At 44.6% G+C, this 26,470-nt stretch overlaps 1 protein-coding gene across 4 annotated transcripts in view; it reads right to left on the reverse strand.

Moving 5' to 3' along the window:
- Positions 1-26,470, reverse strand: part of SSH2 (slingshot protein phosphatase 2) — a 91,442-nt gene that overhangs the window by 53,035 nt on the left and 11,937 nt on the right. For all 4 annotated transcript variants that reach the window (XM_069033573.1, XM_069033572.1, XM_069033570.1 and 1 more), the window contains one exon: positions 9,519-9,562. In XM_069033573.1, coding sequence (XP_068889674.1) covers positions 9,519-9,562 — 44 coding nt within the window. The remainder of the gene's footprint in view (positions 1-9,518; positions 9,563-26,470) is intronic.

Below are 26,470 nucleotides of genomic sequence, written 5' to 3' on the forward strand. Positions count from 1 at the left end.
GAGACTGGCAAGAACCTCATATTCAGTAGTAACACATACCACACATTCACAGACTGAGAAACAAGCCCAGAACTTCTGTTCTATTCTAATTAATAACTTAAGGGCTTTATTCAAGCATTGTAGAAGACTAAATGTACTTAGATACTGTCCAGACACGTCAGATTTCTTACACACAACAACCATTACAAGGCAAGCCCTTAAAACCTGCTGAAAACAAGTGCACTGATTAACTACAAGCAGCTACTCATAACATATGGATAATAGATTTGTAAATGAATTAGTCCTGGATTAATACAATCATGCTCTGCATCTCCATATGCCAGGGAACCAAGTGATGACAGAAATATCCCATTTGTTTTCTTTTTGAACCTTTAGAGAACAGAAATAGGAAATCCTCAAATAAGTTCATATCTTGTAATCTGCACTAATAAAAGCTATTTGAACCTGGGTTTGTTGCCAAAAAGATTGAAACCCCAGCCTGAGACTGGCACTGCCTCCAGGTACACATTAGTGAGATTAGCATTTCTGTTCCCACTGTCCATTTGTGTAGACTCAGAGAATCATTCAGGCTGGAAAAGACCTCCAAGATCAAGTCAAATCTTTGACCCATCACCACCTTGTCAACTAGACAACAGCACTAAGTGCTGTGTTATTTTCATATTTTGCTTTTTAAAATCAAACTTAAGGAACAACTCAATGTCTTTGTTAAAGTCGCTCCTATGTTTAGACGTAAGTAAAAGTTTAGACCCAGTAACTCGATCTCTCAGCATGCAAGAGCAAGGAGCACGCAGAAACAAGGGGATGCACAAGATGGGAATTTAGGCAGCAGGTCACAAGACAGCCAAGAAACTGCTCCTGGCTGGAAGCAGGTGCACTCTGCTGGGACAAATTCACAAAGAATTTAAAGTGCACGAGATTGCAGTGATGACAGGTAGCAGCCTAAATCACCACCGTGCTGCAACAGAGCATGTGAGCAGAGCCATTAATCACTGCATGACAAGATGTAAATACACCCGTCTGGGGTCTCCAGTGCTGCCCAGCCCAGTGCACGAAATGACACTTTGCTGTAGGGAAAAGAGCACTGCTTGTCCGAGTTCTCCTCGGCATTTCGCACTCCCCAGGAGGCCATGGGATCAGCGGGGTCGAGCGGAGCAGGCAGCAAACCCTGCACGGGACTGCAAAACCACGAGCCTATGGGACAGCAGGATCTGTTTAACCTTTGAACACCACACAAACTAATAAAGTGGAGTTATATACAGCACGTGAGATACACTGTAAAAACACCCATCCCAAAACCTTTGCTACACTAAGGCAGCAGCTAGAACCAGTTATGGAAGCACAATGGAAAAAAAAACTAAGATAAAGAACGTGAGAGATGTCTGAGCAGGCATTCAGGAGGGCAGAGCAGAGGCAATGCCACCAGAGCTGCCTCTGAAGAGAAGTTTGAGGGGTGGAAGGGGAACGTGCATGCACGAATCTCTCATATTGACTTGTGGTGTTCGGTCTGGGAGACAAAGCTGACAACATATTGTTTATTCATACAGTCATCATTGTCACTGGTGTCTGCATTGCAAAACTACACAATCACAGCAGCTCGAACCAGTACCTTCAGCTGTCTCGCTTTCCTGCTGCATTTTAGCAGTTTCTGATCTTGCAGTGATGTAACAGAGTAATTCTGCGTCCTGCACTTGCTAATGGGCTTTTCCTTGGCCAGCCCAGGCCTCGGTGCACAGGTCACCACAAAGTGCTCCAGTCAGGCTTGGCACTGGCATGCCCACATTTGACACTTGCAGGAGGCTGGACATCCAGTCCTGTCAGTGCACATAGTCCACATGCAAACAGGGCATTCATCAAGCTTCTGTTTCCATTCAAGATCAACAGCTTCAGGCTGAACTGCTGCTTCTTGTCAGACCACAAAAGGTGTGGGTGTCATCATGTTCCACCCACTCCTATCCCACAGGGGCTTGCTGAGTGTCTGCTCACATGTTAAGATGATTAAATCTGGAGCATGATTGTCTTATTAGGCATCTTCAATTTTTAGTCTACACTAAGGGGGACATGACGACCTCTTTTCATTTTAGAGTACACCTACAAGCAAGATTTCCTCTGGTCCCCTCAGTTCTCTCTTTCTGAAGAGCCCTAATGAACACAATATACTGTCATAGTCTCTAACTTCGGTGGGTGTGAAGGGTTGGGTATTAAGTCTGTTTGGACTGAAGTCCAGGTACTCTCTACAAAAGCAAGGAATGTTCTCTTCCTACAAATATGGAAAGTACTACAGCTGTAACATCAGTCATGTCCAAGGTAAAGGGGACAGTGGGAGGCTGTCACACATAGGAATTCTGCCCTCAATCATTATTATCAGCATCACAGATAAGGCAATGCAGAACCCAGACCCATGTTTTCAGGGGATTATGAAAAAAACTCGTTAAGCTGCTGTGTTAGACAAACAAACCTCCCCCCCACCCCCAGCACATCCTCTCCCTGCCGAGCGATGTGCCACAGCCGTGCCTGCTCAGCCACCTTTGCTGCACATGTGGAAAGTTTGTTCTTTACTGTTCAACAGCTGTTTCCGGTGATATTTATGAAAAGTCACAGAATTGTGAAAACAACACGTCCCTGCCCACAGCCGAGCATGGGAGTCTTGCACAGGCACCGCCGGGGAGCAGAGGTAGCAAGTTCATTTCCGTGTGCAGAGGTGGGGCCAAGTCCTTTGTTTTCCTCACCGGCAGCTACGCTCAATCCTTGCCCACAAAAGCAGCTGTCGCCACATCAGCTCTGATGGGAAAAGGCTCCTAAGGGGTAGCCTTGAAAACTTTGGTGCCACAGTGAGCTCTCTGAGGGTCAAAGGACCGGATGACCCTGCTTTTTTGGTGGGAAGTAACTTAAGTCATCCTTTTGCTGTCAGGACGTGGCTTTAAGCACTGAACAGAGTTGACAGATGAGTCTGAGTGGATTAAGGGTCCAAATAGATTATTTATTTGGGAAGAGCCTTAAATTAGTGCAGCAAACCTGTAAACAGGTAGAGACTGACTGGCTGAAAGCAGCACCTCCTGCACTCATCTCCTGCTGCTGCCTCCGCACCTCGGAGGAGAAGTTGATCTGTCAGAAGCCTTCTGGATGTTTTTAGCATGGGAGACGAAGCCTTCTGCGTTCTGCAGCCCAATTTATCAGGAAAACATGAAGCAATTTCAGTAGCAGAGATCATAAACAAGCCAATGCATGCAGGGCAGAACGAGATAGAGTACAGCACAGACACAAAGCTTTCCCAGTGATTAACAGACATACCACCCACCAAGGCACGGCTTACACACACCAGCTGTATTACACACAGCCAGGGAAACTTAACCAAGTAATTATAAAGGAGCCCATATCTAGTTAAAACAAAACAAAACAAAAAAAACCAAAAAAAGGCAGGAGGAGACAGGAACAGGGAAAGCACGCAAAACTGTACTTTAATCCTGAAGAACCAGTCAGAACAGGAAGCCACATTCTAAATTTGGTTATTTAAGCTGTCAAAGAGTATTTCTGTTTCCAGTTCTTGAGCAAAGAAATCAGACAAGTACAGGAGTAGGGAGATAAGCATCACTGAAAGAACAAACCCCTGCTTTTAAAGCCCTTTGGTCAGCTGCCCATCATGATCAATGATTAGGCTGCCTAGTTGAGAATTCAACACCTATTTTGCAATATTATCAGTTCATTAAAACCTTCCCTCACCAGCCCCACATCCAATCACTGTATAGTTTACCTATCATTAAATCTTCGAGAGTCTGACACAGAGAGGTCAATGCTCAATTACACCTTTTTTACAGAGCTGAAGCAAAGATGACTGAAGGGACCCGAGCAGGAAAAGGGACACAAGCAGCAATGTCTGCTCTCAACAAGCAACACCAGTGTAGGTAACATATTATTTCAGTGACCTGTGGGAAAGAAAGATCTAAATCCTCCCAACTGTCAAACCATCCACTCCCCCAGTTTTATAAAGGAATGGTTTTGATGCAAAGACACCAAAGAGCTGAATGGCAATGAGTCCAGAAACCCTAGCTCAGATTATCAAAATACATTTAAGTGTCTGAAATCCATGAAGTGCTGAAAACTCTGAGGATTCATGTTTAACTTTGAAATCTTGTGAAGGTGTCCCACCAGGAAAGGGAATTTCAGTTTCCCTTTCTATTCCTCTAGCTTAGAGCACCTGGCTCATGCTCAGCAGGAGACAGAAGCACGTATGGAATCCTTAAGGCACCTCCTGGTCAGCCCCTCCTCTGTGAACCTCTGAAGGAGCACAAGTGCATGGGAGCAGCTGTTCTGGACTCTAGACCCTTTTAGTAGCTGAAGGATCTGACCCACCTTCATTCCTTTTACTTCCCCGTTTGTCCCTGCCCTGTTCCTCATTCTCCTCTGTTCACACACTTAGAATGACAAATGCAAAACCACTTTTCATAAGTATTCAGATTTTGAGCGAGCTCCCTGTATTTACCTGGTAATTTGGCAACGCAGCGATATTACTCTGCTTGATCCTTCAGCCTGAAGATCACACCTGAAATCATCTCACACATTATTGTGATCCACAAATATGTCATTGGACTGGACATGTTGCAACCACAAACACAGACCTTGCAGTGAACTAGCCCTGCAGATACCTGTTACTAATCTAATAAACCCAAATTTTACTGCCAGTTCAATACCTTTGCTCACAGTTTAGTGATAAAAGAGCTGGTATTCAAAAATGAAAATTGTGGCCCACAGAACTTTTTCTGGTGGTCAGCAGAGCTGGCAGATGACCAGAACTGTTCTTTATCTCAGTATTACACTCTCCCCAAGCAGCTGTAGTAAATGCCAGAGAGAGGCTGAGCTGTCACTGAAAGGAAAGACAGAAAGATGAATTCAGGAAACCCATTCTAAAGATAAGGTTCATACTACAAGAGCTTAGTAATCTCCAGCACGGATAAACACACGTTTTCCTGTACACCACACACAGTCCCTTCTTACTCAAGATCTGGAGTTAACAAACTGTCTTGCACACCCATTAAAGACCCAGCTGGTTGGTTCAAGTACCAACAGAGTAAACGTTTGGCAGCTGCAGCAGCAAGCAAAGGCAGCACAAGGAAGGTTTAGTTGCCAGAACTCTCAGCGCACGGCTTTTGCAAGTGTCTCGTGTAACACCAGATAGGTTTTAAGGATAACCAGGAGCGCCAGGAGCCTGCCACAGGAGCACCAAATGCTGATGATACACATCTCCAAAAGTCACAGCTGTCACAGGATGCTGCAGATCCACACATCTCAGTGTGGAGTGTGAATGAGCCTTTGGAAGTGCAGTCAATTCAGTATCACACGATCACCCCCCCACACTTCTCACAGGGACTAACACACATTTTACAACGGGTTTCAGTTTAAAAATCAAATAGGTTGGCTTACAGTTTCTTGAGCTGCTGCCTTGTAGAAGGAAGCACATGCACCTATTTCACTTACTATTTGAAAAACAATGTCTATACTTCTATAAACCATCAGCTCCTGCATCAGACTGTGGTCTTCCGCTCCTAAAACAAAAGTATTTACTCACAGCTTGAGACCTAGAGGCATCTTGGCACATCCAACTGTTATCATGGCAATAATCTGATTTGCTTTCCTTCCCAGTTCACTCCTGGAAGGAACTATTTTGACTAAAAAAAAAACAAACCAAAAGGTAACCATACATGTGCCGCAAAAGGTGTGGGGTTTTTTTCTTTTAAAATTATAATTTAACACCACATTCTTGCCTCCACTTGAAGAGGGAAGGACAAGCACTTTCTGAGAACATTTTCAGGTAACAAGCCCCAGATTTCAAGCAGGATGCAATCACCTTCTGTGGCACCTGAAGGGAACGACAGGCTCCTCAGCTTTACCTGAGCAAACAGACTTTAGCCTGACCCACTGCCAGACCATAAAAGCTCAAAGAATCCCTCTGAAGTCCCTGGTAGCCTCACTAGGCAATACAGTTCACCCAGTTTTATATGCAAGAGTTACTGAGCAGCCTCAAATGCTGCATTTCAGCAACCAGAGTGGTTTCAAGGCACACAGAAGTGGTAAAATCATTATAGTGTGGAAATGGAGGCACCATTTAAAACATAAAACCCAAAAAGTAAGCAGCAGATCCTGACAGCAAATCCAACGCAGCTGCAGCACTGCTGCTGCCCCAGGCCCCGGAGATGTTGCTCGTCAGCAAAACAAAGATGCTGAATCCTTGCAACCTTGGCACAGAGCACACAAAACCTGAATGTCAATACCTCAGCGGGTGTAAACACAACTCACAGCTCAATACACGTGAGTTTTAGGTAAATTTTAACAACCTCGGGATGCTGTAAAGAGCTCGTTAACACAGATGCTCCATTAAGAGTGTATTCAGTGTGGCAGCAGCATGTCTGGGGACAGGAGAGATGTGCAGGCCAGTTTAGCTCCACAGCCTCCAGACAGCCTAATAAAAATGTCAGAACAGAGCTATGAAGGTAATAAATGTAATAAATAGATTGTTCAGGACATCTGCTTATGCAGCACTGTCTTGGTTCCATTAGCCAAGAGCGACAAGGACTGGCTTGATCAGGGGCTCCAGAGCAAGAACCTGTGTCAGGGCTTTGGCGATCTCACCTGTAAACTGCACAAATGGTCACAGCTACAGCTGGACACAGAGACACCCCCTGGGCTTCCCCTAGAGCAGGGCCTGGATATGAGAAAAAATATTCCAGAAGCCAAGCTGGTTTCACCTATTTGTTCAGCTTCAGGTATTCATAGCATTAACTTGCTGGGGTTTTCAATAATGGATAGAAATATTTATAGAAATCAGGTCTGTGTTCACTATACCCAAGTACTTTCCTCAACAGGAAAACAAACCATTCCTCTTTGCATCAACACAAAAGAGTTCGACAGGAAATGCCATTGCAAGCACCTTCTAAGGATGGTTGCAGAGCACACAGGAACTCTTTCTGCACTCTGATAGCTCTTTCCATCTAATTAATTTCCATCCATTAATTCCCAAAGCAGAAAGCTCCTCACTCCAGGATGGTGCTGGCAAGTGCAGACTTGTCATGTCATCTGAATGCTCTGTAGAGCAGGTTTAAGTTTAAACAACGTTTTCACACAGTTCTCCCCTGTCTGTGAGACCCAGTCCAGGCAGTCACAGGCTGTGCAGAGACATGGGGACACAGGAATGGAAATGAAGGTTCTACCCAATGATTGTCAAGAGTGACCACTGCAAAAATCTTCTGACACCAAACAAGTCCATGTGCTTATGCTTAGGTTTTCACTAATTCCCCTGCAAGCATTAACACCTTTGTGCACTAAGATCCTATTTAATAACATTTGAAAAGTTATTTTATTAATGTAAACACACTTTTAGTCCTACCACAGCAGTACTCCTGGCTTCAGTGTCCAGTTAACAGGATGAGTTTGGACATGCCTGATGCCTGACATGCTGAGGTAGAATGTGAACACATTTTCCATGACCGCAGGAGACAAAAGGTCTCCTTGCCAGAAGAATTTTACAAACAGCAAAAAAAAAAAAAAAATCTCACCCCAAACACTGACCATTGACTGTAGCTGCAGCCAGGTCACCTGAGTGAAGCCTCAGGAGAACTGGGCCCTGCCCAGGCAGGCAGTGAGGAATGTCAGGCTGCTGCAGAGCACTACCTGAGTGACACTGCAGCTGGAAACACACCTTTCCTTTTAAGCCAAACTCAATCTGTAGCCTTTTTACTGTCTGGATTTTTAATAGCTGCTACTTGCTATGTTCTTGTGAAAACTGGGGATTAGATATACTCAGGAGCTGTTTATGGACATCTGCTGCTCCTCCGCAGCAGACTCCAGGTTCACTACTTACTCCATTTGACTCTATTATTTTTATCCTGCTGTAATCAAACACATTTAACACCCATCCCCCTGTTTTCCCCCAGAAGGAGCTTGGTTTTAGTTAGCTTTCTGACCCCAGTAACAGGAGTCACAGAGCTTGGATCACCACATCAGCAGCAGGTTGTCACTTCCTACCCCCGGAAGTTATTTCAAATATATTAAAAAAATGCTCGTTTCAGACCTAACCTACAATGGTTGCTAAGCGCCCACAACAATTAAATACCTCCCATCCCTTCCAATACATTATGTATACTGAGATCAAGTCATGAGTTGATCTTGTGACTGCTGGAAGGCCAAGAGTAAAATGAAAAATCGGAGTTTAGCTGAGTTCAATCTGAGCCTTCGGGAATTGTGCTTTCCAGCTTTCCTCTCACTCATGAAAGCTGTAAAATGAAGAAACAGCAATTCTTAAATCATCATTTAGGGCTAGAAGACTGAAGTAAACAGGGCAGTCACCTTCCCTGAGCCACAGAATCACAGAACTACAGGGAAAACATGGGAATGTGCAACCAGGACAACTTTTTCTTTTGCAGATTCATCCAAGTTGGCCCCAAAACACAAAGTCCTGATCTCATTCAAGCATTTTAAATACTAGATATTATGGCTTCTGTTGCTACCTACTCACACAAACAACATTAAGCAAAGAACTGTAACAGTCAGAGAGCTCATAAAGGGAGAAGCAATTCACCTTCACTTCCCCTTTACTCCCTCCGGAGGGAATCTTAAGCCTTTCACAAAATCTGACTGCAACATTTTAAGCCAAGAAAGTGCTCCTGCCATTGGAGAAGTCACCTGATATATACAATTTCTGCTTTTATTAAGTTCAACTGAAATAGTTCTTTTGATGGCTTAGAGGAAAGGGGACAAAGCTTACAAGACCCCCAAAAGTCTTACCCTTCAGACTATACCTACATTATAAAAATCACCATTTATCCTTATCAGTGTTCAATCAGCTGTTTCAATGTTTATTTTTTAGCAAATAACATTTACCAAAAAATCAGGTCTTCCTGGAGCAACTGAAATCAGCATTTACAAGAGGTGAACACCTCCCTGCAAAACAATCCCAACTAAACAAAAAAATCCCTGCAAATTCTCAGTGTTTCCTAACTCTCTGGAGTGTAAGTTTGACTACTTGCATCAGCAGCAAATACCCACACATTCACCGAATGTGCTATTTAATCAGCAGGTGCCTGTATGGATCAGATCACCCTTGATGGCAACAGGGACTATTTAACCAGAGAACAAGAGTTTATTAGTCTGGTTAGAATACTCTGAATACTCTGATGGTGGACTAAATCCTGAGAAGCAACACAGGACACTGGAGTGAGCTACAGAAACAGCAGTTTGGAGAATATATTCACTGACATCTTTGCCAGCTGTTCCCCATATATATTTTTTAGTGTGCAATCCGACTTTTCCCATTTCCTGCTGCAGCAACCCCATTATTGGGAGCATCACTGAGGCCACCGTTAAATCCATTTTTCAGTAAGGCTGCATGAGACAGTTGTGCAACATCAACAACAGGCAGAAAGTGATGCATGTTTGCAGGACATGCCAGAGGAACAACAAAAGCCCTGTGGAACATTCCACATAGCAAGGCATCCTCGAGGACTCTTGTGAGCTTCGAGTGACAATCTTACCTTCTGGGCTGGGACCGGCATTCCTCTTCCCCACTGTCTGCCTCCTGCATACATAAGGAAAGGAGAAAAACATTAATACTTTTTAATATATGGAGAAAGCAAAGGCTTGCATTTCACTGGTTTGATTGTGTAAGGCAAGGGAACTCTCCCTGCTCCTGCATGCAGCTGTCACTAGAGAGGAACTCACTTTCTGCTCAGCTGTCACTTCATGTTCTCTCAAAAGCCTTTTAAAAACTCAGCATTACAGGAATTTTTGCCCCTGCAGGATTTTGCATGCTTTTGCACAGACTTCCAGTGACCCCTGCCAAACACGGCAGGCCAAGAGCCAAAAGCATAGTTCACTTCTGGGCAAAAATCTCTGGGTTTTTATTACCTTTATGGAGATCATATTAATTCATAGTCCAGTGTCAGCAATCAAGTGTAAAAATCCACAAAACCAGCATGTAATAAACCTGACAAATAGGACTGGGTGAGCACAAATCTGACCAGAAAGGAGAAATTTGACATATTACGCTGCTTTAGATGAGATATTAATATGCACAATCTCTAACGTGCTGTGGAATTTTACTAGGCCTACCTACTACAGCCCAAAGCAATACCTCAGCAGAGAGATCTCAGCAATTAATTCTGCTTCACAGTACATTTACATACGCCCTGCCAGGCACTGGAGATGGGGTACAGGATCTCTTTTATTAGTGAGAACTTACTGTGTTCGTGCAGGTCTGCAGAGAAAAAGCATTTTAAAACATACCAAGGGTTTTGTCAGGGCAGGGGCATCCCATGAAAACCAGAGTTGAGACAGAGGAAGGAAAAAGAAAATTTTGTTCCTGGTTGCTCTGAGCTTCCCTCCTGCAGGTCTCATTTTGAGTGGTGAATTTTCAAGCCACAGCCAGCAAGGTAGTTGCAAGAGACCTGTGCCACTCAAGAGTGTTTCACACAAGGGTGACGCTGGATGTGCAGTGACACAGTGACAGTGCTCTCCTTCCCAGCACTGCCCCTGGCCCAGACTCCTCTGGAACAGGCTCCAGTGATGCTCTCCCACGAACAACCCCTGGGGAGACTGTACAGCTCTTCTGAACTCTTTTGAACTACACTCTCTGTGCTTATTGGATGCAAAGGTCCAGTTTAGTTCACTTTTCAATCAGAGTAAAATGCAGATGCTTCTACTGGATATTCCTTCTGTCTTATTTCAATGATATGAATCTGTGATACATGAGAATAACTAGAAAATGCTGCTTGCTATGGGTCTTCTATTTCTAAGAACAGGACTAGAGCACCACTGCACCACCAAGTCATTCACGTGGAGCCACCTGCAACCACAAAGTCAAGCTAAAACCTGCAGACCATCTACAATAAACAAGAGCTGGCAGGAATACCTTCTACTCATCATACCTGAGAATTGGCTCAGCAACTCTGTAAGGAGGTAGCATTCCTGACCCCTTCAAGATGAAAACACCAATGAACTCCACAGCCAACAGCAAAGGAGCTGTTGCATCATTCCGAAGGTGCAGATGAAGAGCAGCCATGGGAGCAGCAGCAGCAGCTTTTTAAGACCAGGGAGCCAAGTCCTTGAAGATTTGTAATCCTAATTACCAGCATTTCCCAGGGTAGTGTACTTTCATTTCTCATCCAGCACTGAAAAGTGCAGGCAATTGTGCCAGAACATAAGCTCCAACTGAGTTCCCTGTGGGTTTACAAGCAGTTGATTTTGGGGGGGGGGGGGGGGGGGGGGGTGCGAGAAAGAGGTCAGAAGGGAGGGGAAGATGTTTCATTACATGTAGAATTGCTAAAGAGATGATGGGGTTTTTGAATAAAAAGTGTGTATGTAGCTAGAGAACAAGTTCCTCAAACTCCACAGTTAGGCAAAACAACTGAAAGAACCCTTGAAGTCTCGTTTGTGCTGCTCAGGAACTCAAGCTATGCAAACATTTTTAGTATTATAATGAATGGCTGTTTCTACCTGCCAAGAAAAATCCTTGTCACAGCAATTGGCAAGCCTGGTGTGCCATAGCCAAAAGTCCCACAAATGACAGGAGAAGATCCTGAAATATGTAGATCATGATCTTAGCTCCCCTCAAAATTCAACCCTCAAGAGCTCAGTGTGGAGGAGGCCAGACATGGCCCAATTAATCACCATCTGTCTCTGCTGAAGCTCTTACATCTCTTTGATATCAGACATAGATGTAGCAGGTTTGTGTGACGAGCACATTCACTCAGAATATAACTGACTACAAAAATAACTGTGGACAAGGGTGATTTGAGCAAGAGACCCATTGCCAGTACCTGGGGTGCTGCCTGGAACAAAATTAACCTTCAGGAGCCTCCTCCTCTTCTCATCAGCAACTCTGACCAGCCTGCAGCCAACTCCTTCCCTGGACTTCATGTTTTGTCCTGGATTTACAGAGTGGTCAGATTCAGGTATCTGAACCATCTTCACCCCCATCCACTGTTCCCTCTACAAATGCATCCATGAGAACGTGGACAGAGGGCGTGAAAGATGATACAGCCAATGCTCCCCTATTTCACATATCCCACCCCAAGTCCCTGCTGCCATTCGCGCTGTGCTGTGGTCACTGTAAAATCCTGCAGCCCCAAAACATCCCCCAAATCCCCGTCTGGAGCCCAAGCGGCTGCAGTAAAGCTTCTTCCCGCTAGAGGGAAGGGCAGGATAGGGATGTGCCCGCTCAGGTGCCGCTCCAGGGAGGAACCGGCTCCAAGGGGACACGGCTCCAGCACTGACAACGACCCCTAAAAACCAGCGCCTTCGCGCTTTCTTCACGCTTCCTCGCCATTTTCAGCGTATTTCCAAAGGCGAAGAAGTATTGCTGCCAGTACAATTCACCAGCCAAGACACGGATCAAACATTCCTTTCCGAGGACATCTTTGAGAAGGAACGTGCTCGGACAGCATCCTTGGATAGTGAACCCAGCCATTTGGAGGTGTGACCTGTGACACCACTCCAGCTTTCACAGCTGCCTTTGCACAGGAGGTGGCAAAAACTTTGGATGCTGCCCCAGCCCCGGGTTCCCCGTGCCCTGCAGCACCCGTGATGTGACCACAGGGACAGAACCAAGAGATGGCAGCTTCCACAAACGCTCCTTGGGAGATTCCTGATGCTGGGCTGCTGCAGCCTCAAACCAGCCCGCTCCACCAGCCTGCACGGAGGAGGAAGCTGAGCAGCACTGATGAGCTCCAGAGGGAGTCATGCCCTGCTTTCCTTGACCAGAAACAGAGGCCTCGGGGGAAATGGAAGGAATGAGTCGCATAGCTCTAAACTAGGCCACGATATTAAATGCAGTTTAAAGCGAAAGATGAAAAATTCCATCTCTGCTCCTTTCAGGCCATGTAGGACAGAATATGCAAAACATTAATCCTGTTTGTGCTTTGATCCACTGCCAACTATCTGTCATCAAAAGGGCAAGGGAAAGGAGAGAAATTTTGGAGTGCTGTTCTGTTCTATACAATGGGAGTCACTCCATGTCACGCAAACAATTCTGCTCTTATAAATCTCCTTTTTGCAGACTGATGTAATGATAAACAAGATTCAATCTCCACTCTTACGTACAGGGACTGGAGCTGTCTGCCTGGATTTAACATCAGGAACATCACAGCAAGTTCTTTTACTGTAAGATATGATTATCAGCCTAAGTCATGCGCCTAATAATCACTACATTTCTATTAACCAAGGAACATTTCACACAGACTACACCCTAAAAATACAGCTTTCAAACCTGAAAAGGATTCCCATTTAATAACTGCTGGCTATGTATGATTTTATGCCAACATACCTGACTGTGTAGACAATGCCTGGGAAGTGTTTTTATCAGGAGTGAGTGGTCACAGCCAGCAATATCAAAAGAGCACCAACAGTTTAGAGAGTTTTCACCCCCTAAGTCAACATTTGCTTGTAGCTGGGAGGTGAACACTTCGGACACTTCAGTAATTGTATAATTACAGAAAATTAGTTAATATAGATCCCCCCAAACCCACAGCAACATTCAGATGTATCCATGCCATCAGAGGGGCTTTTCACTTAACACGGTCAAACATCTGCCATGTGGACAGCTTTGGACTCAGTCTCAAAGGAGGAGCCACAGAGCAAAGGACTTTAATTAATGAGCAGTCTCCCAGCTCCCTTCTCTCTTTCCCTTGCTACATCCCGTCCAGTTGTTCAGACACACACTAAGTGCCTCTGAGCCGAACATGACCTTTCCTGGGAAGAAGGCAGCTGCTTCAGTCAAATCAGAGGCTGTGCATCCAGGCACTGATCCAGTTGTTAAACCATGCAAATGCTCCTTTCACAGCATCCACCAGTGTCCCAGTGTCCCTTTGTTTGGGCTACAGCCACACAGAGCACTGCACGCTTCTCCATACGGGAGCTCTCCTCGTGTGCCAGCAAGTATTAAGCAAGTCAGTACAAAAGCCACCCTCCCACAACTATTTCCCAATGCATGGATAACCCAGTCCGGTCAAGTCTTGCAGAGGTTGCCACTGGTGCAGCCACACAGCCTCTCCTCCAATGCAACACAAGGCACACTGAGATAAGAGCATCCACTCTGTGATCAGATTCCTTAGGGCTCAACTCAACTCCTGACACAGACACGTGGTGACAGTGGAGATGCCCTGGGGTACTCAGCATCTGCACAGAACTGGCATCGGATGCCCAAAGAAGCAACTCCATGGAGGCTTATGAAGTCCCAGGTATCAGGGTCTGTGCATGGACATCACACAGAACTGAAGTTCATCGCCTTCCAAGATGAAATATTTGACAGATTCCCGTTCAACAGCAGACCCTGCATAGAGCCGGTCTTATCAATAATCTCAAATCATCTGCTGGAACAAAGCAAGACAAATGTTTGAGTTGCACTGCCAAATATCTATTACACATTTCTGTAGCAGAGGGACTTTCCTGCAGTAGTCTGAGTTGTATCAATCTCTTAAATAAACTGTGTGAGCAAAAAGCCCACACATGCTGCATTTGCAGTATGGCTGAAGTGCCAGCAACAACACTGCCTGGGAAAATGAAACAAGGGCTGACTCCAAAACCTAGGTTGATAGAAGGTTCCCTTTTTTCTTGCAAGAAGCCCAAGACAACACACAATTTCACTGGGGATTATGGGGAGACGCAGAACTGTAACAGGTACCATTTCCAGTCTGACCATGTCTATCAGAGGTTTGGTATTAAAAAGGGTGATCTGGCCACCAAAAAAATGGGCATCCAGAGTCTGCATGTTCCACAGCTGCAAAATGGAGAACCAGAAATCTGCAGCAGTTTGCATGAACCAATTTACTCAGCGTATTTTGGAAACCATCAGTGTGGTAGCAGTGTGCCAGTACTCACTAATAGAGGGTAGGTCTCAAAGCTGAACTGAAAACCAGTTCACTTCAGAGTCCCTCGGTCTCCAGAGATGGTTAACCTTAACCATGAACAAAAATTATGAAACTAATTAATAAAGTCACCTAGCATGCTCTACAGAGGAAGCTCACTGCTACTTTTTGAAATACTTGTATCTGCCATCAAACACATTTTAAAGTAGAAGCTGCTACCAGGAAGCCTTTAAGTTTGACATAAAAGTTCTTCAAAAAGCTGAGCAAACCAGGCCACAAACGGGAAAGGGGAGAACTGCACTGTGTTTTGCATAGTGCTTTTACCTCTCCAGAGCCACAGGGATAAGGGATAAACAAGCATTTCTCCAGCCTTTGCTCTCTCACCCCTCACTATTTGCATGAAATGTTTTGAATGAACACTGTTTTCCTCCTCACATTTCTTCTGGATTTGAGGTTCCACATAAGCAGTAGCTTTCTGCAGCCAAGTGCTCATTCAGAGGTTGGCATTCCTTCCGGATTGTTTTCTGTATCACTTTGCTATGTCAGTAATTGGTATATTTAGGTCAAAGACATTGTGCTCCTGCTCGGGAGAGAGAAAAAAACAAGTTCTTATCAAAGCTTTCATCTTCCCGCTGGAGCAAAGAGCTTTATGCAAACCTTGTTTAGATTAGCACTCACTAAAAACTGCAGAACTAAAACTCAGACACTTCAAGACAAAAATTACAAGCCTTCAACTGGTAAAAGAGTTAGGATGAGTAATACAGTGTGACACAGCCTGTTACACTACACCACAAGAACAGATTAAAAAGCAGATTACTGTCAACTGAATTTCTGCAGTGAAATCAGCCTGCCTGATGGGGAGTACAACAGCTTCTGCCTTAATCAGAGACCCACCTAAGGGGAAAAAGAACCAAACCCATACATTGGAGATATATATTCACATTAAATATCCCTACACCAAATATGTATTAATATAACTTCTATCTCTAAAACTGTGTAGTAGCACATCATCTCTAGCCACTTACAGCTACTAAGGAAAAAAACCCAGCAGAACTATTGTGTCCCTGAATAGACCTTCCCCCTGGCTTTCAGAAGGCCTTTCAGCACTGTGCAAGCATGAGAGAAAAGACAGGTATTTAATGTAATTATGATGCTTTGCTGGGTTTAATGCCTGCCAGAACCCTAAAGGTACCTGCTTAATCTCCTTTTAGGCGAAGCAAATGACACTGTCCACTGGAAATCTTGGAATCTAGGAGCATTTGTTACCCTAGAACAATAACAAATGCTTATGGTGACGAGCCAAGTGTGAGAAGACTCACTGGCTGTATAAACACAGGCACTGGAACTCCAGTTTTCATACTGGGAACTGTTGCTGACGTCAAGGGTATAGTTTGGCTAAGACCAAGTCAAAGATATGCATGTGTACACTAGTGAATCTCAGGGCAGGGCTTCTACACAACCAACAGTCTGTGATTAAATGAAATCCCAGCTCCACAGGTTACCACAATGAGCAGCCATTCATTATGCACTCATGCAGGTTGACACATTTACATGCATGAAATTGTCCCTCCGCAATTATGCAGGATGGACATTCACACCTCAGACCGTCTCCAGTCACTGCTTGTTAAAACACAGACCTTACTCAACCTCCAATGCCCTCCAGAGCTTCCAGAGCAGCGCTGGCCATGCACCTCCTCACCCACAGGGCTCACATCTTCACCTCAAAAGAAGCTTGGCCTGTTTCCAGCTGGAGAGAGAGAGACTCTCCTCAACTGCTGCATTAAAAAAGTGGCAGCTAGAATTAAACAAGATTGAAGGAGCCTGAAAGGCAAACTGGCTAATGAGCCATATGCAGGGAAGTTGGAGACCTGGAACTGCAGCTGATAATCTTTTACCATCCATGAGCAACAGGAAAGCATTACAAGGAATAAGAACGTAGCTCAGACACAGTAGATGCACAACACCAGCTTCTGGGTTAAATTACTTTCCCATTGACATGAACAAACATTTTAAAGTGTTTTTAAAAGAGGAAAATATTTGGTTTTCACTCATGCTGAAAGGCTATTTTAGGAGGAGGAGGGTGGAAGGAAGGGAGGTACACGGCAAAGGGAAGGGTCTTTGTCTTGCAATCAGCCATCTTCCTGTTAGCATCTAGTTTACCTTGGTGCATGCTCATTTGTATCCCTGCAGGAGTTATCTCCATTAAAAATCAGGGAGTTATTCTAGGGCTCTGATCAAGCTGTAACTCCAGAGCTTTGACTTTTCCAGAATGTACAGTAGGGTCAGTAAAACAATTCTGATCCACCTGTAACATACATGAAATATATTATTCCCACAATGGAACAAGAATAGAGTTATTTGGATACCACTCCTAGTTATGTCATAGCTGTGTCCATAAAATGAAGCTGTGCCAGCACATCCCTCTTGTTAAAAGTCTAATTCCTGGTCAGCAGCAGCTTAAGCAGGCACAGATTTTTCATTTTGACAGCTTGCTTCAAATTCCACAGATGGAAGCACACACAGCCATCCCTGAGACACGTTTCAGCTGCACCTTCACCCCACACCAGCTTGTAGAGTCCAGGGGCTGCCTGTAACACAAAGGCATCCTTCTCCCTGCCAGAATGCTACAGGAGACTCTCACCCACTCAGCTCCTCCGAGATCCAATCCCTGCACGTCCCTGTCAAATCTCCTCTTGACGTAAGAAACACACAACACAGAGAATTAGGAGCAGCGCAGGAATCTTCGTGACCTACCCAAAATAAAAGCACCAGCAGCCAGGCCACTCAGGGATCCTGGCACATTGCATCAATAATTAAGAGATGATTTTCTGGATGAAAGATATTCTCAAAGGGGGAAGTTATTTAACACTTAGGAAGATGAAATAAAGACTCTGAAAAGAGAACAGAGCAACACTCAGTCTTTGCAAATTCCACAATGCTCAACCTTTAAAAAGCAGAGAGGAAATCATTAATATTTCAAATTCTTTACATTGCTTAACCTGAATCTGTGTTCAACGGTATAATTACGAGCTGCAAATTATTACCTAGCATTTTTGAGAAAAATAACAACAAAAAAAAGGGGGTATCCAAGCAACTACATTGTACAGCATGTCTGGATGCAGCAGCATCTGCGTTGGCACTTGCAGGCTGCTATTGCGTAACCCTGGATCCAAGCAGGAGCACAGCCGGGGAGGCTCTGCTCTATTGCAGTGACATATCTAGAACAGCAGTGGCTGGTAGGGCTTTAACAGCAGGAGTTTAGACTCTAGATCAGAAGAGGAATTGGCAGCAAAGTCCCTTCACCTCTAGCCTCCGTTTGGGTAAAGAAAAACCCCCAAGTGTTTCAGGCAAACTTCAAAAGGAATTGCTGGGACAGCTTTCTGTGCATGCAGGACACAAAGCAGAGTCTGTGGAGAGCAGAGGGAAAGGAACGCCTGAAGATATTCCCTGGCAAGACACTGCAGAGAGAATCACAAGGTACAGAGCGTACTCCTTGTTCACATCCGCGGTCCCTGGGATGCACAACAGCCTCCCAGCTGCCCCACTTCTGGCAGGGGACCACTGCTGCTAAAACCGGGACATAATGGTTATAAACTACACAGAATCACTCACTTCTTCACAAAATACACCCAGGTATTAGTCTCATGTGGTTGGAATTAAAGCCAGAGCCATTTTCTTGCCTGACACAAGCTGGTTATATAGGCTCTCATACGCTATTTCTCTACAGTAGAGTTCTGCCTACACTCTTCCTGCACTCCATGCCTACAGCAACTGGAGATCCAAGGGTATAGGGAGTTTCTGAGGGACCAAAAGCAAGGCAGCAAATATAACACCTCCTCAACAGAGGCTGAAGAAAAAAAAAGAAAAAAGGAAAATGAAGCTAGGGAGCAGAACAGGGTTTTCTGGATGAGTCAAATACTAGCAGAACAATGTTGCATAACGAGTGCCCCTTGACTTTTGTTATTTCTCCTAGCCAGCTCCTCCAAAAATCTATTTGTTATTGTTTATTTGGGTATCAGTCCAAATCGCTGTGGGAGGAGAGAAAAGGAGAAGAGGATATGCTGTCAAGCTATTAATTCTAGCACTGTAGTCATTTAGCACTCTCCCACTATTAACGAATCAGTGCCCTGTTTACTGCAACACTCTCTAGAGCCAGCCTGAAAGTTAAATACAAAACCAGATGTTAATTAGCCTCTTGCAAAAGTGACTCCAGCACTGTTTCTCCTCAGCCAGGATGAATTCTGCCTTTGCTTATTTACCCACTGCTCAGTCCAGACCAGCAGAGTCGTGTCACGTCTCTCTGGAGCAGGCAGGAGCCGGGGAAGCAGGCGCCCAGCGAGCAGCACACAGCTGGGAGCATCACTGCTGAAACTTAAGCCTCTGTGAAACATTATATTGCAGTAAAGGCCAGGCTGTGTCAAAAGCCAGGAGTGACTGTGGCCACCATCCATCCTCCCATTCTCCCAGGATAGAAGTCACTTTTCTACACGAATGCATCAGTAACAGGAGGAAAGCTGTACTCAAGCAGAATGCAGGGTTATGTTTGGTTATTTCCCCCTCTCAGGAAGGGAGCAGCACTGGCAGGGGTTACAGCTTGACCTGTCAAAGGGACACACATAAAGCCACCTGCCCTCACTTTGTGACAAACCTGGCTGTTCCCTGGGGCAGGAATGGTTGAGGCAGAAGCTCACTGTCCAGAACAGCCTTTAACAGGACAGAAACACAGTGCCAAAGGCAAAGGAACCACACCAGTCTTGGCACAAGCCTGGATTTGCCTGACCCCAGGAAGTTCAATGGATGTATCAGATTTGCAGCCCTGTGGTACTTGTCTGTATAATCCCAACCTCCTTTGTGCCATCTGTTTCCCCTTCGGCAGACTGGCCATTAGAGACTCAATGCTAAAACTCGTGTCTCCTTAGTAACAGGTTTTTGTTGATCTCTCCCACGCCTCCAAATCTTTCTATCAATCCAGTAATCTAGCAGGATTTTCCCTGCAGGGGATACATAACAGCATCAGCAGAAAAAAAAAATATATGGGACGACAGAAACACTTTAAGGCAAGGGTAGAAGGTGTAAAAGGGGAGTGCATGAAGCTACAAGAGTTACAAGTCGATGGAAACCAGATGTTCTCGTTATATTGGAGCAAGCCACCAACATACCTTCGAAGTGTCAGGTTTGAGAGCACATCAAAGCATCTGAGCACTCAGTCCTTCACTAGTTTTTTTTCTTAAAGAGTTGCCAATTGTGAACAATTTTCCATCAATACACAAGTCTTCAGAGAAAACACCCTACATGAACCCTACAGCCTTAAGACCATCTTCTCCAAGGCCTCAAAGGTAAAAACACTGCCAATCTCAACACTGTGCAGGTAAGGAAGGACTGTATTCTCAGTCTACAGAGACTGGCTCTCTTACCGCAGATTTTAAGTCACTGATTGCTGGCTGCTTTTGGTTCCTTAATCCCTAAATCCCCACACTCTCTTCTTGAGGTTAATCCAGTTAAAACTCTCCTTTCCCTTTGGCTAGTGCCTTGCATAAATAACCACCTGAAGAGCAGAGCTGCAGAAGCCAATGCTCGGAGTACGGCACTTCGCAGAACTCTGTCCCACTGCAAGAGACAGTGTAAAGTTCTTGCTGCTACCTATGCCAGAAAAGGAAATCAAGATTAGCTAGGTAAGGGCAAAAGGCACTCCTTATGGATTACTTAAATCAGCAGGAATCAATCATCCAGTCCAATCCAAATCCCATGGTTGCTTTCTGCCTTAAGATAACTAGAAACAGGTTTATGCTATACTAAGATAAAGCAGCCTTAAACCAGAGTAAGCCCTTATGCAAAAACCTCCTTTTTTTGGGAGGAAAGGAGAACTTGCCTTTGAGGTCAGCTCTAAATGAGCTACAATTATAGCCATATAGGCCATGTGGGATTTGGAAAAGCAACACGGATCAGTGAAAGAAAATCACCTCTGTAGACTCTGGCTGGCTGGTCTGGCCCAGGCAGCTCTCTTGGCACTGAGCCCGTAGGCAGGAGAGTGAAAGCAGCACTAGGACAGGGAGCCAGCCCTCACCCTCAGCACTCAGCCTGCCAGGAGAGGCCAGTGCCATACACAGTCCGGCACATGCAGACCACGAGGATGGTCTCACTACGCACAAAACATCAACAGTCTGACCCAGCAATGATGTGTATCTGCTGAGTAGAAAAACAAAACACACCCAGTGAAGGAGGAATTTGACTCCTACAGTGCAGAGAAAGCCAGCATAAGTGAGTGAGTGAAAGTGTGTCCTTTCTGACAGGTGAGACCCTATCCACTTCCAGTGCCACCCGTCCCCTGGGAGAGAGCCCTGCATAATGCAGCACCATCCCCTGGGCAGGCGGTGAGTGGGTGCAAGAGAAAACCTTAAGCTGGGACAGTTTTTAGGTCAGCGACACAACCGACCACACGGATCCTGCCCCTGCAGCCCCCACGTGTATCTGCGTGTCTCATTCCTATTGTGAAGCTGGGCCAGACACTCTGAGGCAGCAGGCACTGCCTGCCAGAGTCAAAACACTACACATGGGCTCCCTGGTGCTTGCCAAGCTCTCCAAGCCATGCACTGGAGCCAGGACTCGGACCATAAGCTCTTTGTGTTCCTGGTCATTCACAACCAAGAGAAAGAAAAATCTGGTTTTGAGGGCTGTTTATCAGCCTAGTGCTTCCAAGATCCTCAGTCTCGAGAGCAGAGAAAATGAACAGCCCCCTCAGCTTGCTGCCTAACCAAAGAGACAGCAAGCAGGACATGCATGCTGCCTCCTAGGGTAAAGCAGTCACACCGAGGTGAGGAGTGTGGGGTAGGAGGACAAAGCAAGGAGCCTGCACAGCTCTGCCGTGCAGCACGTTTTGAACTCCATTCACGCAGATATGGAAAGCCGCCGCTCGGTCTCTGGTGCATATTTAAATGCTCATTCTGAATGGCCGATTAGTCAGAAGTGGAATGTTTCTGCATTCACGGACGAGCTATTTTAAGATTACATTATGCTCTCTGCTTCCATTAATAGGTACTAATAAAAAAAAAAGGAAAGGCGTTACACCCAGCGATGCATTTGTCTCAGACTTGAGTGCTGCATGTCCAAAGTCCCAGCGCCAGCACAGGGAAGTTGATGAGTTCTGTTACTGACAGGCCACATTCTTCTTCACAAGTCCAGAGATCACCCAGGCTTGCCAAATCTTGACGGAACAAGTCAAATCTCCGGGTTCACTGGCCACCTTTGCTGCAGGCCTGTCAACCTGCATCTTCTAGAAACCTCTGTGGAAGTCACCAAACTGAAAGAAGTTAAACCAGACTGGAGCAGCATCTCATGTGCCCTGCCGCTCCAGAGGAGGCTGACCCAGATACTCTCATTCCAGACACCGCTTTCCCTGCTCACGTTGCTCCCCAGCGCTGCCTTCACTCAACCATAACCAGTGCACATCTATACCCCTCCAGTGCCTCTGGATCCCATTCCAAGCCCTGAAGGACCACAGATATTTGACAAGCTGAAAGTTCACAGGAACTCATTTGGGAGCAAATCGAGAACTCTCAGGTTTTTTAAGCTAACAAAACTCAAATCACTAAATGCTGTTGAGCTTTCATGAAAAACAAAGGCAGTTTTAGGGAAAGTACACATTTACATTTGGCCAAGACCAACCCCTCCCAGTCTCTCCTGCATGTGTTAGGAATGCAGCTATATCCATAACATTCACACACAATCATCCATCAACTCCTACATCCAGATTTGCTTCTTCCACCCTCTCCAAGCCTGGACTGCGATATCAGTGTTTGATCAGTGTGGTTTTCTGAGAGGGGAATTGGAGGAGTTAAGAAGGGAAGCATGGATGCAAACCTTTTGCCAAACACCACACAGAAGTTCCATGCCAATGCCACAATGGATATTATTTTAAATCCAAAAATCAATAATCTTAACACAGGGCAGATTGAGTAGAGTCAGTTTTCTGTCAAATGTTTTGCTTTCACTAACAGGTTTATTCAGATCATTTTGAAGATCAAAACCACAGAATCCAACAGGTACAGGTATAATAAATCTCATTAAAAGCAGAGCAGGTCAGCCCTCTGATGAACTTAAGCTGTAGATCCTTCTAATGCTCTTGCAGAAAGCTTGGGTGACCAGCCAAACGAGGATTCCCTCAGCTCACAAATCCACATCTTCTGAGCCAAGTGGAAATACTGTATGAGCTAAGGAAAACAGAGTTTTGTGTGTGGGTTGGTTTTTTTTAAAACAATGTGAAGAGAAAGCAAAATGTCTCAAATTATGCAGCAAAAATAAGAGTCAGAGCTGAAAATAAAATCCAACTTGGAGGAAAAAAGGTGATATAAAAACATTGTATTAAACCAATGTCACTTTGATGTTGGATTCAAATCTAAAGAAATTCTTAGCCCACACAGACATAACAACAACAAAAAAACCCTAATAGTATGGGAACTGTATAGAGTACAGCTCTGCTGAAACATGATTTACACAAATGCAGAGGGGGAAATGCAGAGGATTGAACAGCAGTGGCAGCACATATACATATATGTGTGTATGTGTGTGTGTGTATATATATATATGAAAAACAGCATTACATGGTGTCAGGAAAATAAATAGAAGGATATCCAAATGCTGGAAAATGCTGCTTAAAACAAACCTAATATGAATTCTGACCTTGTGAGTCCTCAGTCCTGGGAGGGCTCTGCTTCCCCTGGACACAGACATCACAGGCAGGCAGTGGAACAAGAAGCTGGAGACCCACTGACAGCACTTTTAGTGCTCCAAAACTTTGGCCATTGTGAAGAAACCAAAAGTTCTTGGCACAGATGCAGTCATTTCAACTTTGTTCATTTTACTGCAGTAATAAAGATATTGCTTTACAGATGCCACAGTTGATACATGCAAAAAATGTGGATCAGAAAGACAGTTTCTAACTTTCTCAGTTAAAGCACACCCACCCACCAAGGATTAAAAAAATCTCTTCCCCCAAGATGCCAAGATACTTCTTTTACCAAAGCATTGGGTTTTCCTGGTTTTTAACAAGGATAGTAAGAGAAAAACTCAGCTTCTAATGCAGAAAACACTTCTGTGAAACTATGGAAGAGGCAGAAAATCCTGGGTTACATTTAACTAGGGAACAAAGTCACAAATTAAGCAGTCTGAGAATTTCTGGTAGCTTAGCCCTGAATTAGCTCCCCCCCCCCATTTTTTTTTTCTCCCAACCCCCTCCACTACTTAGCTTAAAATGCAAGACCAACAAGAACACATGATACAGCCTGCATTGGTACAGGCAAATAAATATATGGCTGAAGTCACAGCAGCACATTCTTCAGAGCTCACAAACCATCACATGACAAACATCACAAGAAGTCAATTTACTAAACTCAATTTAAACTTGAAGAAGTTAATAATAATAAAAAAAACCACAATGGGAATGTCTTTTAAAAAGGGAGAAGCTGCACTTGAAAAGAGAGCAACAAACAACAAAGCCAAGATCAGCTCTCGTGTTATTTGAAACTTTTGATTTCTAGTGCTACACATGCAAGCCAGTATTGCTTACAAGTCCCAGATAAATACTTGTAGTTACACAGCTTACAGCAAATAAAAAAGCTGACCAGCAGCCAGTGAAGACCTTATCAATAAGCCTCTCACAAACATACAAATACTGAATTTTATTGCAAGCACTTGAGCTAAATCTTTTCTGATTCCACATGTCTAAAAACCAGCAGCCTGTTCATTTGCTATAAAGCTTATAGGTACAAGTGACTTTTTTTTTCAAGAAGAGGACATGCAAGGCACAATCCTCCTTAGCTGTCACAAAGTATTGACAGCTGTTCAGAACACACACAAGCTCTGCTTCCAGCTCCAAGCAGACAAATGGAAATAAAAGCTGAACTGCCTCTTAACAAGATGTCATTGTACAAACTGATGTTCGTGCTTTACCTGTATTGATTTCTGTACCAGGACAAAGGATTTTGTTTTTTCATTTCATAAGAGCCATTTTCATTGGAAAGGTCTCAAAGCTATACTAACATTTTATCCTGACAATTTAATTAGGGATTGGTCCAATTCTAGTGCTAAACATTCAGGGATCCTGAAAGCTCTTAACTGTTTAAAAAGGTTGCAGTGATCTGCAGGGCCATCATCAAACAGATCACTGTAGACTCATCCTTGGGATTAAGTCATCTCTATTTGTGAGCCCTTATGTGATGATCTGTTACAGAGCGTAAGTACTGCATGAAAGCCTCTTCAAGGCCTCCACCACCATCTGTGAATTACATTATTAACAATGGTATGAACTTCCTAAGAGCATCTGGTTCTCTCCCCACCCCCTTCTCAAATCACTGGGAAGAGCTCTTCAGTATCAAAACAGGCACAGGCAAAGCTGTTTTCCTCTTTTCCATGCTTCCCTACGTCCTCCCACCCTTCAGCAGCAGAGGATAGATGGGGCTCAGCTCTCCATTTCCATGCCCTGCATGTTTTCTGCACAACTCTTGTTACTGTTAAACAAAGATGGACTAAAACAACTCCATGATGTGTGTACCACAGGCATTTTGCTGGGAAAAGCGGAAGTTTATTTCATGGTTTTGCAGAGGCAGCATCTGAAGCATGCTCAGAGCTGTGCTGAGGCACAACGGGGACTGCACAGTCCCACCCCACAACTCACTTCCCACCAGGACAATTCCTAACATTAACCAAAGCCAGGCTGCAGCCACTCAGCCAGCTTCAACAGTTACTGCTGTAGCAATAACTTTCTAGATGCAAAGAAGTATTTTGTTATCCCAATTCTTCTCCCACCAAGGATGTTTCAGAAGTTTGTTCTGAAATCATGCCAGCTTCTTGTAAACAAGAAGGAGGAAGAAGCAGCATCGCCCAGTACACTGGAGCACACTCTCCACTGAACTTTGCACAGAGTTCACATCAACCAGCCTCCTTGGCTGCTCTACAGGATCATTTACTCTTGCAGGAACAGAGCCTTCCTATCTTGTTTTCTACTGCTTGTTCTTCAAACTCAGCTTCTCCTCTTGCTCTATAAGTAGGGCTCCTCGTTGCCTCAACTCTCTGTGCTCATCAGCAGCCGTTTTTCCATTCTGTTTTGCACAATATCATTCTTTAGTTGCACAACAGTTTGCAATTCAGGCATCGTTACAGCCCTGTAACAGACAGCATCTTCCTCTGTCTGAAGTTAGCAGCAGTGTTTCTTGAAAGAAAAGAGCAACATTATGGGCAGCTCCATAAAGACTTGTATTCAGAGGGAAACAGAATCCAAAGCTAACAATCCTGCAATGTGCAGTAACAGGCAGAAAATACTGGGCGGGGGGAGGAAGACAAAACTGTTTATGCACATATGCACACAAACCCTTCTAACAAACTGTTTCTCTTATGCCCATGTTTCAAATAAATAAATAATCACACATATGTTGAGGTGCTCGGACAGTTGCATCTAGAAGGTGCTACTACTGTAATTAAAGGTAAATACAAAATTTCTCCGAGTTTATAATATAACAGGCAAGTGTTTGGGGTCACCATCAGTCCAGTGCTGCCCGAATCCATGCTCTTTGTGTGGGTTTTAAGAGGAAGTCTGAAGTTACTGCTGACCTCAAGCTACAGGAGGGGAGGAA

This window comes from Aphelocoma coerulescens, chromosome 19, assembly GCF_041296385.1.
Source record: "Aphelocoma coerulescens isolate FSJ_1873_10779 chromosome 19, UR_Acoe_1.0, whole genome shotgun sequence".
NCBI lineage: Eukaryota > Metazoa > Chordata > Aves > Passeriformes > Corvidae > Aphelocoma > Aphelocoma coerulescens.